Source organism: Diabrotica virgifera, chromosome 9, assembly GCF_917563875.1.
Source record: "Diabrotica virgifera virgifera chromosome 9, PGI_DIABVI_V3a".
NCBI lineage: Eukaryota > Metazoa > Arthropoda > Insecta > Coleoptera > Chrysomelidae > Diabrotica > Diabrotica virgifera.
The window spans coordinates 51,755,571-51,775,193 of NC_065451.1; the positions used below are offsets into that span (position 1 = coordinate 51,755,571).

Genomic DNA, 19,623 nt, shown 5'->3' on the forward strand with positions numbered 1-19,623 from the left:
TTGAGAGTGAGAGCTCTCATTGTTTTTATTAATGATTGTACCTAGACTAAATTTACAATCAAAATGCAGTAGAAATAAATAAACCAAGACACGTTAAATGCTACTAGGAGCACTCTCCAATCATAATTTACAGTGTATGTACATTGTAAAACCCAAATCATGATTAACAAAGTTTATACATTGTAAATTATGATTCGGGAGTGATCCTAGTAGCATTTAACGTGTCTTGGTTCATTTATTTCTACTGCATCTTGATTGTAAATTTAGTGTAGGCCCTAATAACACAAAACATTCCAGGAATGTTCCTAGAAGGTACACACAGGACATTGAAAACATTCCTGGAATGTCCCCAATAGCACAGGAACGTCCCTGGAAAGTCCCAGGAAAGTGCTGTGTCAGCATTTTAAACATTCCTTGAATGTCTTGTTGGAACATTCCATGAAGGTCTACGAATGTTTTTTGAACATTCACAGTATATTTTTTAGACTAAATGTCTTGTTGAAATATTTCATGAATATCTACGAATGTTCTTAGGACATTCAAAGTATATTTTTTAGACATTCTCTGAAATATATCGTCAGTGATGTGACAATACCTCCTATATGTTTTTTATGAGTTTTGCAGGAGACGAAAAACATTTTTTAAGGTCACCTCCTGTTTTCATGTGTAAGTTTTGACTTGTTTTGTAGTAAATAGATAGTTGAATTTACTACAAAACAAGTCAAAAAATATATGAAAACAGGAGGTTGTCCAAACAAGCTTTTCATCTCTTACAAAATTAATGAAAAAGCAGATAGGAATTATTGTCACATAACCGACGATATACCAGAATGTGGCCATACCAAATAATACATCCTTGATAAATATAAACATTTTTATTGCACAAAATCTTGTCATATATTTTTTTCCACAATAATCACTACGATGACTATTCATTGTATTGAATTGTACATTACAATTACAATCTGGTCATAACTCTGACCAATGAGCAATTTTAATTTAACCTAAATTACTACTGTTCCTTAAAATGAAGAGCTTACCCCATAGCGTCTCTTATCTAATCTAACAGGCACACAAGCACTATGCTCTGCTTTTATAACCGCACTATTCTAACATACACAGGCACACAAGCATTATGCTCTGCTTTTCACTATCACCTATCACTCAAACTAGTTCAAAAGGCTTTGTCCTCTTCAATCTTCTAGTTTGCCTAGTAGTATCGAGGAGCTGGATTTCCTCAATATTCTTGTAGGTACTTACGAAGTTGTTGCTTGTGACTTTCAACTTTACTCCTACTTTAAAAACGAATCCAGCTGTAAAATATTTATGTGCCTGAAGGCTTTTGTATGCTTTCATCTGCTGCTTAGAGTAGTAGCTGTGAGACTCCACCAGATATGTATAAATATCTATAATAGTAATTTGGTAGAATGCACTTTATGGTAAAATCCAATTCTGACTGAATTGTATATGGATCTAAATCCCAATTATTTTCAGCTTCAATAAATATCTAAAACAAGAAGAGAAATAATATTGATAAATATCAGAGAAAAATGAACAGTAAATAAAAATTGTTTCCCCTACCTTTCTCCAAACATCTGGAGTTTCCAATAATAATTTCCTTAAATAATCACTTTGCAGTGTGGTAAAGTTTATAAAGTTCACAAGCAAACGAAATCCAAATGAATCCAAAATAGACAAAATAAGACGATGAACAATGAGATGAAATGATATTACAAACATAACCTCTTTAACCTGTAACTTTTTGTATGCCAACTAGAACCAGAAGTCACGTGGTTTGGATTGCCTAAATACATATATACACGCGCGGCAAATTTGAAAATGAATGCAAATTGAATAGTAAATGGCCTCTCTTAATATATAGGACATTGGTAGTATGTTCATAGAATGTCTTGTGGTAACATTCCACCAATAACTTAATCAGATGTTTACCGAATGTTCCTTGAATGTCCAGGACATTCAAACATTAATAGAACTTTGATAGTACATTCCCGGAATGTTTTGTGTTGTTAGGGGTATTCGAATTCTCTTACTCTTTCAATAGGCGGAACGGGGGTATTTGAATTCTCTTACTCTTTCACGAATGTCCTGAGTTGTCTCTGCTAATATCATATAAATATTTCGTATTGCTTATGTTGAGCGATAGTCCATATTCTTCACTTACTGCGGTCATTTTATTAAGCAGGATCGGTAGGTCTTCATGTGATTCGGCTAAAAGAACTGTATCATCAGCGTATCTCAGGTTATTTATGATCATACCATTAATTCTAATGCCAACGTGGTATCTTTAACCTAATTACAAGACATAATATCAGTATCAGTGGTTCTACCTACAGCCCTCAGTGTTAAATCTCGACCGTCCCCAATTCATTTCGTCATTCGTTTCTGTTCATTGACAATCGTTAGTTTGCTGGGTCGATCTTCCTCGCGTCCTGGTCCACGCCATCCCCCTATCACAGTCTTAGCCTACTTGAACTCCTCTTTCCTGGTGGTATCGCTAATAGAGTTCATCTGGGTGGATAATTTTCATTTGCTCTTGACAAATGTCCAGCCCATCTAAGCCTAACTATTTTAATGAACACTCCTACCAATTACTATTTCTTTACACTTTTGGTACAATTCGAAATTATATCGCCTTCTCCAAATACTATTCTTACAGATTGCGCCCGTTATTGTTCTTAGTATCTTTCTTTCGAAGACGAGCAGTTGATTTGCGTTTATTTTGAAGATGGTCCATGTTTCTGACCCATATTTCTGCACTAGTGGATGAGTGTTCTATAGAGAACATACAGAGTGTTCTATAATTGTATATTCTTAGTTTGGTTTTTGGCTAGAATTTCTGTTTTTTAGCAATTTTTTATCCCAAAATAACATTAATTTGTTCTTTAGTAGTATTCCTTATTTAACTTCTTCATATGTGCAAATATCGCTTTTATGAGAGAACCCAGATAAGTAATAGTCTAGTAAAATAAAATTACACTACATGTAAATCAAAATGTAAATTCGTACAGATTGAAACAAATTTTATATCAAAGTTTAGGTGGGTACAAAAGATATTTTCAAGAAAGTATCCAAATCATACAAGGGGATCATTGTTTAAATAATTAAAAAGGGGTCATTTTTGCATAAAAATTACTTTTTTAACTGCTGAGGTCATCCAATTACTAATGAAGGTCTATAGGATTGTTTTCTATAAAGTTGAAGGGTAAATCTTTCATTTTCATATAAGACTTACTAAATTAAATTTGGCCCCCTATTTATTTAAATAATTATACATAAAACTTTAAAAACAAATTTACAAAAAATTATTATTAGCGTTTTAAATAAGCACTATAAAATATCTCATTTTACAGGATAAGTTGCGCTATATTATCAGTATTAATAAAAAAAATTGGTGCAAAAATATTTAATATTTTTTGAGATATTCAATTTGTTTATTAAATATTACTCTATTTTCAATTGCAAAAACGCGGTTGTTGTCAAAGAAATATTAACCTGTACTAAATCTTCTTATTTTTATTTTTATGTATATTTTCGATAAATGTATTGATAAATTCAAATTTCAATTAAACTTCCCCCTAAAATGGCATTTGAAAATTATTCAAATTTGTTTATAAGTTGTTTTTTTTTAATAGCGTCGCGGGGATTAAATATTTTGAAATGCCGTTTCGATAATTGGGTTCCTGGGAATTTTTCACTAATTAACAAATTTTTTTGTCTTTTTTTCCTCTTCTTTTTTTTTTCTTGGAATTATATTACTACGGGCCCTTTTTGGGTTAAGTTTCATTACGAATGTTGAGTCTCTAAGTTGTAGATTCTATACCTAAAAATATTAAGATTGGTCTAAAATCACTTAAATAAAATGTGACTACTTACTGAGTTACAGGGTGTTTTATTTAAAAATTTTAAAATTATTTTTACCAAGTACTTTCAAACTATTTGACGTCTCCTTATCATACTTGACAGAAAGTGTGAGTACTATACAGTCTACTAAATTGTGATAAATAAAAGTTTCTAGCTACCACCAGAGGCGTACGACAGGGGACAGTTAATGGTTGACCCTTCCCAAATTCTACGCCACTGAGGAAATTACTATTTTAGCGAAATTTTTCGATTCTCCAATATTTTCTATGTAAATAATATACTCCTTACTGGTAACGATTAAGTCATTAGTTTTCGAGATATTGGACGTTAAAAATGAAACGGCATAGTTATATTGATTCATCCATTCATTCATTTTAAACTTCCAATATCTCTCAAACTGATGACTTTATCGATACCAATAAAGTTATTTACATACAAAGTATTGGAGAATCGAAAAATTTCGCTATAATAGTAATTCACTCAGTGGCGTAGAATTTGGAAAGGGTCAATCATTCACTATCCCCTGTCGCACGCCTCTGGCACTAGCAAGAAACGTTTATTAATCACAATTTGGTAGGGTGTATAATAGCCACACTTTCTGCCAAGTATGATAAGGATACGTCAAATAGTTTTAAAGTACTTGGTAACAATAATTTTTTAATTTTTAAATAAAACACCCTGTAACTCAGTAAGTAGCCACATTTTATTTAAGAGATTTTAGTTAAATCTTAATATTTTTAGGTCTAGAATCTACAACTCAAAAATTCGACATTCTTAATAAAATTTAACCCTACAAGGGCCCGTAGTAATATAACTCCAAGAAAAAAAGAAGAAGAAAAAACGGCAAAAAAATTTTGGTAATTAGTAAAAAATTCCCAGAAACCCAATTATCGAAACGGCATTTCAAAATACTTAATCCCTGCGACGTTATTAAAAAAATAAATTATAAACAAATTTTAATAATTTTCAAATGCCATTTTAGGGGGGAGTTTAATTGAAATTTGAATTTATCAATACGTTTATCAAAAATTTACATAAAAACAAAAATAACGAGATCTTAAGCAGGTGAATATTTCTTTGGCAAAAACCGCGTTTTTGCAATTGAATATATAGTAACATTTAATAAACAAATTCAATATCTCAAAAAATATTAAATATTTTTTGACCAATTTTTTTTGCTTAATACTGGTAACATATCGCAATTTAGTTTGTAAAATAAGATATTTTATAGTGCTTATTTAAAACGCTAAAAATATTTTTTTGCAAATTTGTTTTTAAAGTTTTATATACAATTATTTAAATAAATAGGGGGTCAAATTTAATTTAGTAAGTCTTTTGTGAAAGACTTACCCTTCAGCTTGGCAGAAAAAAATCCCATGGATCTTCATTATTAAGTTAATTACCTCAGCAGTTAAAAAAGTATTTTTTTTGCAAAAATGACCACTTTTTAATTATTTAAACAATGATCCCCTTGTATGATTTGGATACTTTCTTGAAAATATCTTTTGTACCCACCTAAACTTTGATATAAAATTTGTTTTAAGCTGTACGAATTTACATTTTGACTTTTTTTTATTTTATTAGGCTATAAGGTAAACCTTTATTATCTCAAAATTATCGTAGCCTATGCTAAAGTTTTGTTCGGCGTTTCTAGCTGTATTTCTGTTATGTGAAATTTATGCCAACACTTTATGTTTTTCCTCGTTTATTTTTTCTCATATTTTGTGCGACCGTTAATAAAGTGGAAACTATTAGTCCTGTCGCAAGGGGGGGTACAACGGCCTCCTTAATTCAGATGGACTTACCCAAGTTTTTTTTATATATTTTGACCCGTAGAATACGAATTTTTTGGGTAACAGTTGATCCGGATGTCGATAAGATTGTTATAGACAAAGAACTTGAGGAATTACATAACAGCGATTTCTCGCAAAACAAAACATCTTTTTGTATTTTTTGGGTCATTTTAAGCAAAAAATATTCCTACAAGTTTTTTCGTAGAATGCATAGTTTTCGAGATAACCGCGGTTGAACTTTCAAAAAATCGAAAATTTGTAATTTTTGAAACCGAATAACTTTTGATTAAAAAATAAAGTAGCAATTCTGCTTACCGCATTTGAAAGTTTAAGTCAAATTATATCGGTTTTGATTATTTGCATTGCTAGAAATTTATTATTTTATTGTTAATCAAAGCTATAAGCACCTAGTATGTGAGTGATGTTTTCAATGATTTCTCATTTAAAATCGAACGAGTAGGTAGAGTAGCTACGAGTGCAAGCGAGGCAATTTCTACGTAGCATGCGTTAAAACGCATGTATTAGGCACGGGAAACACTATGTGTTTATAGATTAGTTTAACAATAAAAAAATTAATTTTTAGCAATGCAAATAATCAAAACCGATATAATTTGACTTAGGGCCGGTTTCACCAACGACAAATAGTAGTTTATTCTATGATTAAAGTTATTCGACCATTAAACTGACATTTCTCCATTTTACTACTGTCAAATAAGACTTATTTTATTTATTTATTAAAAAAATACTTACTCTTCGACTAAATTGGCAAGTTAATCTGGCCGTAAATATTTAGAAGAAAGTAAATTCGCCAGTTTAACTTTAAATTATCAAAATTATATTGAAACAAAATATAAATATAAACGTCTAATAAATTTTATTCGACGAATAGCTATTCATTGATTTATTTGTTGTTGGTGAAACCGGACCTTAAACTTTCAAATGCGGTAAGCAGAATTGCTACTTTAATTTTTTAATCAAAAGTTATTCGGGTTCAAAAATTGCAATTTTTCTATTTTTTGAAAGTTTAACCGCGGTTATCTCGAAAACTATGCATTCTACGAAAAAACTTGTAGGAATATTTTTTGCTTAAAATGACCCAAAAAATACAAAAAGATGTTTTGTTTTGCGAGAAATCGCTGTTATGTAATTCCTCAAGTTCTTTGTCTATAACAATCTTATCGACATCCGGATCAACTGTTACCCAAAAAATTCGTATTCTACGGGTCAAAATATATAAAAAAAACTTGGGTAAGTCCATCTGAATTAAGGAGGCCGTTGTACCCCCCCTGGCGACAGGACTATATTGTATAACTCGAATTCTCTGAGAACATTATATTGAAGGCTCTTTTAATCCGGTCAACTTAGACATCAAAATAGTTGGCAAATAACAAAAATTGCCGGAGAGCCAAATTTTTGTGGAGAGCTAGAGTTTACCATAACAAATAAAGTTTTAAAAGTCCCCATCGATCCCATGTGTGCAACAAAAGTTATTCGGGGTCAAAGGTCAAAATTTGAGATTTTTTGGATTTTTCTCGAAAACGGTAAGTTTTATCAAAAAAGAAGGTCAAACCAAAGTTGTAGATCTTAATATTCTCTACAAAAATAGTCCTTACAATTTTTTTTCTGAGAGTTACCATTCCTGAGACATCGCGATTTTAAAAGTTACTTTATACATTATTATGCACATATAAGCCACGTATATACATAATGTGGCACTTAAGACAAGTGCCTATTTATGTCTCTTTTATATACTATTCTGAAAATATTCAAACTGAATTTCCTCTATCCACGTGGCCTTGAAAAACATTTGGTTACACCATTGTTTAAAAAAGAACAGATTGTCTGTTGTAAATAATGGCTACAGTATTGTCCGTAGGTCTTGTTCGTATTATCTGTTTCTTTTACTGCTAAAGGTTCAGTTCAAGTGCATATAAGTACTTATTACAAGCGTCTACCATTTAGCAGACATTATGGGCTTATAGTGACAGTGGTATTTGACGGCTACAGTGACTCGACAAAGAATATAAAAGCTGCAGAACAACGTCGTCGAACTACAAAAACATCATCGGGTTCCGAGATTATCTTTGATGAAAATATAACAGTTCCAGCGAAACAACAACAATTTTTCGCTAACATTAATAATAAATCTCGTTTCATTTCCATGTTAACTGACAAATTAACAGCTGCGAATATTGAAGTGAAACAAGCTAAAAATGACGCACATATCCTTATAATTGAGACAGCAATTGAAAAATTTAAGGCAACAAACCCGACAATTGTAGTTGGTGAAGATGTTGATTTGTTAGTACTGCTTACTGCAAGGACTCCAGTAGATAAAGTTATTTATTTTCTGAAACCTGGAAGGGCTCAACAGCGAAAAGAGATAAATCAAATAAAAAAGAGCTTTTCTTCGTAAAGTTTATCGGCTTATCCCAAATGCCAAAAGTAAATTTTATTTTTACATGCGATAATCGGCTGCGACACTACGTCAGCAATGTACAGAAGAGGCAAAATGTCAGTAACAAGAAACAAGTACAACTATCATGTCTTCCTCCAATATCAGCATCTGCTTGTCAACATTTGTATCGAGTATATTATCAAGTTCAAACATGACTAGACAATGAACTGAATCCAGAAGACTGGGGTTGGAAATTAATAGATAATACTCTGGAACCGATTAAAACCTTACTCCCACCTGCTCCAGAAAAACTCCTTAACACCATTTTTTGCAATTGCAAAAAAGGTTGTAGTGCCAAATGTCAATGTAAAAAACTCGGGTTGCTGTGTTCTCTAGCGTGTACCAACTGCGAAGGTCAGTCTTGCTCAAATTTCCAGTTTAGTCCAACAGAGGAAGACTCCTGTGATTTTAATGAAGAGACCAATGACTCAGTCACATTTGAACAATTTTTGAACATCCAGCAAGAGGATGAGGAAGAAGATGAAATCGAAGAAAACTTGACTGTTGAAGTAGACTTCAAGAATATGAAATATCTCTTTAGATATAAAATATCTAAAGAAATCAAAACAATAATTAACCTAATAATCAATAGGAATATCAATAATCAATATCAATAATAAGGTAATATCTAGAACTTGACCGGTATTGTTTCCTTAAATTATCCTAAAATTGTCAAAACAGTTAGTGGAATAGGCCTACAGGGGAAAACACGGTAAAAATCGCGCCGAGTAAACTACCTCACAGGTGGTGTGGAAACGTGTGCATATCATGTATAATGTGACTCTTAGAATCGCGATATCTCAGGAATGGCAACTCTTAGGAAAAAAATAGTAAGGTCTATTTTTGTAGAGAATTTTAAGATCTACAACTTTGGTTTAAGGTACTTTTTTGATAAAACTTACCTTTTCGAAAAAAATCCAAAAAATCTCAAATTTTGACCTTTGACCCCGAATAACTTTTGTTGCACACATGGGATCGATGGGGACTTTTAAAAAATTATTTGTTATGGTATACCCTAGCTCTCCACCAAAATTTGGCTCTCTGGCAATTTTTGTTATTTCAAATGTCTATATAGACCGGGTTATTTGCCCTAACCCAGCATTATGTTTCAAATGCTTGTGACAGATCGCCTTGTATTTGAAATTCTTATTAATTTATGAGATGAGGAACATTAAGTTCATCCATAGAGACCATATATTCATCTAATTTACATTATACGCTGACTTAAAGTCCGTAAAGATATAAAACGTATCAATATTAAATTCATTGGTTTTTTGGATTTGATATAGAACAAAAATCTGACCAATTGTTGACTTACCTCGCCTAAAACAGCCTTGATATTCGCCAGAGAGTTTTCCCTCTTGTAATATTGAAGGAGGTTTTCTATGTGAGTGTTATTTCTTGATCTTTGAGATAACGAATCATTTCCCCTTCAGTACCAAGTACTTCTTTGAAGCGCTCAACCCATCTGCTTTGTACTGCTAACTGTATGTTTAATATCGCATCAAGAAACTGAGCACTTGAAAGGTATCTTATGATTGCCTCTTTGGTTTTCGTAAATGCCCGTTTGGCTTTTCAAGAATTCCAATTACATTCGGATGGTCTCTCGAGATAATATTTTGAAGACGCATCGAGAGGACTAAATTGGTAACCCTATCGCAGCACTGTCTATATATTTTCCTTTTAGACTTTTTCTCGCTCTTATTCTACTGTTAAATTTATACAGTATTCTGCTATATATCTAGCTATATTTTCATTTACTTTACCTCGTGTATTTTGATTTTGTTATGATTTGCTTAAAACTTTTTTACCTTTTTTAGTGTATATGGCCAAATTAACGTCACAATATAGGCTCAAAACTGCCATACGAACAGATGAGAGAGTAAGACTGATGAATGAAATTATTAACGGAATACAAGTGATAAAAATGTACACGTGGGAAAAGCCGTTCGCAAAATTAGTGGAAATGGTTAGAAAGTAAGTACATAGCTATATTTTAGAGGATGTTGATATGGCATTTGAGCAAAAAGTCACGTAAAAATTCATTAATTGAGTAAAAAATTGTGTGTATAAAAATATATATAATATTCTCTCCTTCATAAGGATACAGTTTTCATCCAGGTGGACGAACTTTGGCTTACTTCGTGGCGTTAGTTGCACGAGTTATATACAAGGTCGTTTATCTTCTTAGTCACTAGGTACGCTCCTTTCCAGGGCCATTGCAATTTGAGACTCAGACGTTTCATGCTCGTTGGTTTTTAGAGCTAAACTGCATCACTTTCGTTGAAGCTAACGAGAGTGGATTTCTGATTAAACCTAAACATTATCTGATCGGTGGTGACTTGCAGCTGATTCCTGGGACAATCGTGGACGGTAACCAGCCGATCCTTTAGTTCGCTGAGACACTCGAGGAGCATCTCTTGGCGTTCCTCTCCGTATAATAGATAGCTACGTAGGAGGTCGATGGGAAGCTTCATTTCGTGATCAGTCAATAGTATTGGTGGAGCTGGAGTGTAACAGTTGCTTCATATTGCGAGCTTTGGTAGACTAGCAGAAACAGAGGCACTAATTTGTCCAGTCCCTCTGGTTTTCACGTACAAACAGGGACAGGTAGTTGCTTATACTCTAGTTGTCTTTCTACCATCCCGTAGAACTGAGGATGAAGCGGTGTCATTCTGACCTTATAAATTCCTAGCAAAGACATCTTGGTTTTCCAATTCGAAGTTGCGCTCCTGGTCGGAATAAAGCAGAAGTTTAACCCGATACTGGAACACAACATTTTCAAGCAGGGCCTCACCAACTGTGATTGATTCTTGGTTGAATAGTGCAACTACTTTAGGCCATTTGAAAAAAAATAATCCAGAATGTTGATAGCAACTCATTTCAATAGACTCCCGGTGATCCATTGCTGGTATTTTCCCCTGTCTCGTTTTGGGTCTCTTCTTGGATGTACAGAAATTTGCACCATTATTTCACATATTGTCGACAATTAATTCACTAACAGCTCTCACGGACTCTGATCAGAGTCATATTGATCACAAAATGCCCCCCGGAGCGGCTATGGAGTTTTTCAAGTACGTCCTTTAAACATATCGTTGGAGGAACAGCTTGGAGAACAATTGTTCTTGTTACATCTAGACTCTAGCAGACACAAGGTGTTCTGCTGAAGCCAATAGCCCTTCACTGCTTGCTCATATTTGGCATTCTCCTGCCAATGTGGTAGGATGCTGTCCAGCCACTCACGGACTCTTTTTAGATCTGGATCTATCTCCAAAGTAACTCAGAAGTTTTTTTCGTTAGAGCTTCATCGTCACTTCAGTCTTCTATGGTTTCGACTGTAGAGTATGCCCCTCTCGTTCTTAGTTTCCCTCGCAGAATCAGCAGTTCTTCTCCTTGCATGGATGTCTCGAGAGGCCGTCGGTCTTTTCATAACTTCTTCTCGCTCGATGACGAATGTCAAAATCATGGGTCTGTAATTTTTCTAGCCATCGAGCTATTAGGCCTTCAGAATACTTTTATTCGTATTAAATAGATTTTTAAGTATAGTTATAAATAAATACTCTGTGTGTCAGCCAAATGAAATAAATTCAATAGTTCAAATACTAATTGTTTTTTGAAAAATGCTTAAGCCTGTCGATTAGTATTTCAAATAGAAATTTTTTTTATACAATAATAATGTATACAGGTTGTCCCAATTTAGAGATATGACGTCATCATTGATTTTCTTAAATGGCAACACTATCATTTTGATAGCTATTTTGATATGGTGTGTAAAGTTATACATATCTGCAAAATATCAAATTTTTATTCCTTGCCATTTACAAGATAATAAAAAATAACAAAGTCATGTCTGTAATGTGGAAGAAATTCAATAGTTCAAATACTAATTATTGTTTTTTTTTTGACAAATGATTAGATTTGTCGATTAGTATTAAATTGGAAATTTTTTTCATACAATAATAATGTATACAGGGTGTTCCAATTTACAGATATAACGTCATCATTGGATTTTCTTAAATGGCAACACTGTCAATTTGATAGCTATTTTGATAGGGTGTGTAAAGTTATACATAACTACAAAATATCAAATTTTTATTCCTTACTATTTACAAGATAACAAAAAATAACATTAAATCTCTAAATTGGGATACATTATTTTGTATGTAAAAAATTTCGATTTGAAATACTAATCGACAGGTCTGAGGATTTTTCAAAAAAAAAACAATTATTATTTGAACTATTAGGTTTATTCCTCATTACAGACATAATTTTATTTTTCATTATCTTGTAAATGTCAGAAAATAAAAATTTGATATTTTGTAGTTATGTATAGCTTTACACGCTCTATCTAAATAGCCATTAAAATAACAGTGTTGCCATTTAAGAAAATTAACGATGACGTCATATCTCTAAATTGGGACAACCTGTATACATTATTATTGTATGTAAAAAATTTAGATATAAAATACTAATCGACAGATCTGATCATAATTAAGTACCTAGTATTTGAACTATTAAATTTATTCCATTTGGCTGACACACTCTGTATAAGAAGATTTCAATTATATTAGTTTACATAATTTTGTACATGGTTTGGTATATATGTACTAACTTTATTTTATGGTTTTTAGGAGAGAAATTACCGAAATAGGACACACATCTACTATCCGAGCCATTATGATGTCGTTCAACCTTACAATGAGTCGATCAGCTGTCTTCCTCTGTGTGATGACATACGTCCTCACAGGCAACACCTTGACAGCTTCTTACGCATTTACAGTAACATCGTTTTACGCATTCCTAAGAGTATCTGTCACCCAACAATTTCCTCAAGCCATTACGCAATTTGCAGAAACCAAGGTGTCGATATCTAGGATACAAAAGTTTTTGATGTACGACGAATTAGACAGAAGAACTGACTCAGAAAAGAACGGTTTAAATGGTGTCACTGAAAAGATATCAAATAAAACGGACGCGAAAGAAGTAGGCGTTAAAATTAAAAACGCCTCTGTTAAATGGATCAAATCTTTACCAGAAAATACTTTGGAAGAGATAACATTCGAAGCCAAATCAAATCAGTTAATAGCTGTGGTAGGAACAGTGGGTGGAGGAAAATCTACATTGTTACATGTCATTTTAAAAGAATTAGATCCTATAGAGGGTAGTGTTGAAGTTAACGGTTCTATATCTTATGCGTCTCAAGAGCCTTGGATATTTGGTGGTAGCATAAGACAGAACATTATCTTTGGTCAGAAGTACGATGAAATTAAGTATGAGGAAGTTTTAAGAGTCTGCGCTCTGGAGAAAGATCTTGCGTTATTTCCTCACGCAGACAGAACCCTAGTAGGGGAAAGAGGAGTTATGTTGAGTGGAGGACAAAGAGCAAGGATTAACTTAGCACGTGCTATCTATAAAGAATCTGACATTTATTTGCTAGACGATCCCCTTTCTGCTGTAGATACTCACGTAGGCAAACAATTATACACCAATTGCATAACTGGCTATTTGAAACATAAATGTGTAATTCTAGTGACGCATCAGCTGCAGTACCTTCGTACTGCTAACTGCATCTATTTATTCGAAGACGGAAAAATCAGAGCCTCAGGAACATACCAGGCTTTAAAGAATTCAGACAGTGCCTTTACTAAACTTCTAGCTTCTTCAAAAGATGAAGAGAAAAAAGATGGCGCACGTAGAATTTCTAAGGCGGAGTCGGTAGAGTCCGAAGCTAGTGAAGCCGAACATGAAGCTATAGAGCAAAAAAGGGAAGAAAGGGCTACTGGTACAGTATCGAAAAGGGTTTATGCAAATTATATTAATGCTGGTGGTTACTGGTTAAAATCTGTGGTGCTGTTATGTACTTTCGTAGCTGCTCAAGTATTCGGAAGTTTGACTGATATATTTTTAACAACTTGGTAAGTTTACATAAATATTTTAAAATAGTGTGGCATAATAATTGCATTGTTTTAAAAATTATTTCCATTTGCTTACACTTCTATTACGCTTCTTCTTCTTTTTTTATACAGGGTGAGTCACCAATAACGGGACGGAAGATTACAGCGAAATGGTAAAAGATTTGAAAAAAATTTTCAAATAGTAGTTTGTAAGTTGATAAAAGCTACATTTTAAAATTATTTCGAAATATACAAGGCGTCCCAATAAATGGCGACGTACCAAAGATATATTTTTTCTTATGGAACACCCTGTGTTTATATAGAGGGTTCTGAGTTATGTTGACTTTTCTTAAAATGTAAAGTTTTAAAAGAAGTAAGCCTTCTCAAATTATTTAAAAAAATTAGAAAGAATTACTCTTACATCTAAATAGTTGGATATTGGTTGAATGTAATTCATGATTGTTTATTACACATTTATTTAGAGGGTGTTCAAAATTTGCAGTTTCATTAATGGATTATTCAATGTGTCATATGATTTTTATTTTAAACGGAACACTGTGTATATTAATACATAATTATACTAAACAAATTTACTTCTTTCGAATGGTATATGGATGTCCTATATCTAAGTCCCATAGTTTTTGCGTAATTTACAATTATTTAAATTCTTAATCTGTAAATCGATTTTAAAACAAAAGATGTAGTTAATTAATGGCATTGTATGACATTGTCATTTTATGACAGTAGGGTCTGGTAATTATTTTATAATGAATGTATTCAATGATTATGATTGATTATTACACATTTATTTACAGGGTGTTCAAAATTTATAGTTTAATTATTGGATTATTTAATGTGTCATATGATGCTTCTTTTAAATAGAACACCATGTATATTAATAAATTATCATACTAAACACAGGTTCCTTTTTAGAATGGTATAGGGATGTTCTATAACTAGGAGTCATAGTTTTTTGAGTAATTTACAATTTTCCTAAACGATAAATTGATTTTAAAAATAATATTTATAGTCACTCTCGATTTTTAAAACCTTTTCACTGCGGCTAGTTATAAGAGTTGTATGATCTCTGGCACGGCTGCTTCCTGCTTCTTGCCTGTGCTGATCAATCCGGTTGCCGCAGCAGGGCCGGACTGGCACATAAAAAAGGCGCCAACCCAAATCCTAAAAAAGGCGCCAGACCCCCCACCCTTCTTTACATCAAATTTTTTCAAATCCTAACGCATGTATACTCTATAAATATTACTTGTGATTTTTTTAAGTTTATTTTAATTTAAATCCATAAAGTAATTTACTATTTTTATTGGAAACAGTAAATTATATTAAGATGCCATAAAAATATAGCTTCAGTTTCCCAGTATCCCTTTTACTCCGTTACATTTTTTGATGATCTCTTGAGATTTAAAACAAATTTTTGAAAAGTTTGACTAATTTTTCAACTGGTTCTACATAGGAATCTACTGGTTCAACAACAATTAACAAAAATCATGATTGGTGTTCAATATAACTCACTTTTTGAATTTTTTCAAATTTTTAGAGGGCTCTAACACTCCATATAATAGAAGAGTAAACCTAGATAAAAAATCCGCAACCACACGGTGTCAGGCGATCCGTGCCTGAGTGGTGAATGACCTAGATCAGACAGCCGCAAACGGAGCCCTCGGAGAAATTCAAGCCTTAACGTGAGTAAGGGCGCACTGCATCGCCGGACAGTATAATTCGCCCATACTCATAGGAACTATATGGATAAGTATTTAGTCACGCAGGAAAAAATAAAACAAAACGAAGGGACAATGGAGCGAGTCACCGGTGGTGATGCAAGCTGGAACAAGCTATGGATGAGATGATAATATCGTGTTCATAGTGAAGGAAACAAAGGGAAAGTACTCAGCGAAGAAGAAAATAGGAAGAAGACTTCGGAAAAAGGGGATCTGTTGGAAGAATTCCGGTCAGGGGTAGGGACCTGAATAAGACTGAGCTTCCAGGGGAGGCAACCTTGCAAAGGAGCTCCTCACTTGGGGAGAAAAGATCTAGAGATAAGGAGTAGAGTTCCGAAATAGCGGCTATGGTAAGAGCAATGAATAAACTTACCAGAGTTACAAATAATTTAGTGAAACTAATGTCCGACCATAAGAACACGAAAGTCGAGATCAAGAATGAGGTAAAAAACCTTAAAAGAGTCACCAAAGACATCTTCTTCTTTTTGTATAGACATGACTGTCTGTTTTTTCAATGTGCTTCTAGTAAGTTGTCGTTCCATCGTTTTCGTGGTCTTTCCACTGATCGTCTTCCTATTGGAGAACCGTCTCGCGCTGTCCTTAAACTATCGAAGACCACTGTCCACCGAAGACGTGGAGGGAACTTTCAGAGAAGTAGCCCTCGGCAGCATTGAGAACCGAAATATAATAGTGGAGAAAAGCGGTGAGAAAGGAACGACTAGAGGCGGCAAGCGTGTCCATACAAATGGACTTCGAAGAGTTCTTTCCCGAATAACTTAGTAAAAGAAAGATACAAATGATGGCAACGGTCCTGAACTCAAGGGAAAGAGGCTTTGAAAAAATTTACATTATAAATTCGAATAGGAAGAAGATCACTTTACTTTACGGTCGTCAAACCGGGAATAGGAAATAAACCTCCAGGCGACTTAGTAATGGTCTTGGAACCTGGACTTCTAGGTGAAGGGGAAAGGTCCAACGACCTGACCAGGAAAAACCGAAACTGGTAGTAAGTGCAGTAGGTACATGCAGACCAAGAGACCTCCCACTTAATTATATGATCATAATTACAAGGTTGAGTCAGGAAAAAGAGAACCGGGGAAATCGTCAGACTATTTTCATGATCCCTGTAGAGAAAGGGGTGACGGAAATGGAAGGGGACAAGAGACTACTGGCAATTATCTCTAAATTATTGAGGAAAGACATAGAGACACTGGAGACCAGAAAGGCGTCTCTAACAGTATAGGGGGGGCTACAGAGGTAGGAACCTCAGGAAGCTCGTCACCTTAATGGGTATGGACCTCCACCTCGCGCTGGAGGAGTATGAACGTGGTGACGCAGAAGGTGATCGTGAAGGGACGTGGAAAATCCTACGCCGAGTTGCTAAAGCTAAACAAAGGCAGTGCAGACACGAGAAAGAGTCAAATTGGTGTCAAAAGCGCTAAGAAGATTAGGTACAGGGACCTAAAGCTCGAAGTGGCATGGAAAGAAGAGGCCGAATACCTGAAGAAGATAAGCGTGGCCCGCACGGAGGAAAACATAGTAGAGAACGTCCAGGGCTATCAGGACCAGGTGTATATATTTAATATAGACAGTGATGCCAAAAAGGAAGAAATCCTGAGACAGGTTTGCAGTTATACCGGCAGCAGAAAATCTAACACATCAAACTCGTCTCTATAAGGGAAAATAGAGAAGGCAACACAAACGTCACAGTCAGACTGACGCGCATCGCAGCTAAAAAAGCACTGGAAAAAGAACATATTGGCTATAACGCGTGCAAGAGACAAAAGAGAGACTACATGTCCAATGTCCAGCGATGCTTCAGATGCCTACAGTTCGGTCATGGTAAAACCGACTGCAAGGGAGAAAACAGAGCGACTCCTGCTACAGATGTGGCCAAGGAGGCCATCAGGCACGAGAGTCCAGTAGTGAGGCGACTTTTTGACTCACTTCAATGCCCGGAGTATAAATGGGATGTAAATGATTAATGGGATGTTACAATATCGGCAAGTTATTATTTTTAAAGGATGCATATCGAATTTCTTAAACATTTATACCAAACATTAAAATGGCCACTTTTTGCGATTTCTGACAAAGTTGCGTTTCTACTACGCCCACGGGCTTCATTATGTAGGATTCTAGGGCTTAACAATCCTACATGTATAATGTAGTTATGAAGCGCAGAAGAATGCACTCATACATTTTAGGCCAATTGTGAGATGTATCTTATATTATAATAGAAACAGCGGATAATGATACCTACGAAAGGCGCCTGAATCATAAAATTGGTCTTCGAGGGCGCCGCGTGTCGTATCTAAGCCATTTGATTATCTAATATCTGATACAAGTTGACAATTTGTATTTTGTTGTACCCAATGGCTTCATTAGTTAGGATTCTGGGGCGTAACAATCTAATACCTGATAAAAGTTGACAAGTTGTATTTTGTTGTACACAATGGCTTCATTATTTAGGATTCAGGGGCGCAACAATCCTATATGTATAATGTAGTTATGGAGAGCAGAAAACTACACCTGTCTATTATAGGCCAATTGTGGGATGTAACACTGTTTGTATCAAGTATCAGATAATTAAATGGCTTAGATGCAACGCGCAGCTCACTCGAAGACCATTTTTATAAAAGAAACAGCGGAAATTGATACCTACGAAAGGCGCCCGAATCGTAAAAATGATCTTCGAGGGCGTCGCGCGTCGTATCTTAGCTATTTACCTATTATAATAGAAACAGCGGATATTGATACTAACAAAAGGCGCCAGAATCTAAAAATGATCTTCGAGGGCGCCACGCGTCGTTTCTAAGCTATTTATTATAATATAAACTAATATAAACAGCGGATATTGATACCTACAAAAGACGCCAGAATCTAAAAATGGTCTTCGAGGGCACCGCGCGGCGTATCTAAGCTATTTATTATAATAGGGACAGTGGATATTGATACCTACAAAAGACAAAGGAATCTAAAAATGGTCTTCAAGGGCACCGCGAGTCGTATTTAAGTTATTTATTATAACAGAAACAGCGAAGATTGATACCCACGAAAGACGCCCGAATCGTAAAAATTATCTTCGATGGCGCCGCGCGTCGTATCTAAGCCATTTATTATAATAGAGACAGCGGATATTGATACCTAAAAAAGGCGAAGGGATCTAAAAATGGTCTTCAAGGGCGCCGCGAGTCGTATCTAAGCTATTTATTATAACAGAAACAGCGAAAATTATTGATACCTACGAAAGGCGCCCGAATCGTAAAAATTGTCTTCTAGGGCGCCGCTCGTCGAATCTAAGCTACCTATGTATTATAATAGAAACACCGGATATTGATACCTACGAAAGGCGCCCGAATCGTAAAAATTGTCTTCTAGGGCGCCGCTCGTCGAATCTAAGCTACCTATGTATTATAATAGAAACACCGGATATTGATACCTACGAAAGGCGCCCGAATCGTAAAAATGGTCTTCGAGGGCGCCGCGCGTCGTATCTGTGATATTTGATTATCTGATACCTGGTAAAAGTTATACTTTGTTGTACCAACTGGCTTCATTATATAGGTTGCTATAGCAGTTTCTGTTTCTTCATTAAGTAAAAACAGTTTTTAGGGGAATAGTTGCCACCTAGTCTTTGTGTAAAGGTTTAAAAAAAAATTTTTTTTCAGCGTTTAATTTTTTTAATAATTTTTTTAATTTTCTAACTAGATTTACTACTAATAATATGTTAACGACTACTACACCAATATATTACACGGCTGTTCAAAAAAGCTTACTCTTCACAGCTCCAAAAATATTTAACTCTTTACCTCAAGAATTTAAAAATAAAAAATTTATTAAGATAAAGAAATCACTTTCTA

At 34.4% G+C, this 19,623-nt stretch overlaps 1 protein-coding gene across 1 annotated transcript in view; it reads left to right on the forward strand.

The window, feature by feature from the left end:
• Positions 1–19,623, forward strand: part of LOC114327195 (ATP-binding cassette sub-family C member 4) — a 167,827-nt gene that overhangs the window by 90,857 nt on the left and 57,347 nt on the right. Inside the window, exons 5-6 of the mRNA XM_028275725.2 lie at positions 9,954–10,110; positions 12,765–14,048. Of these exons, the coding sequence (XP_028131526.1) occupies positions 9,954–10,110; positions 12,765–14,048 (1,441 nt within the window). The remainder of the gene's footprint in view (positions 1–9,953; positions 10,111–12,764; positions 14,049–19,623) is intronic.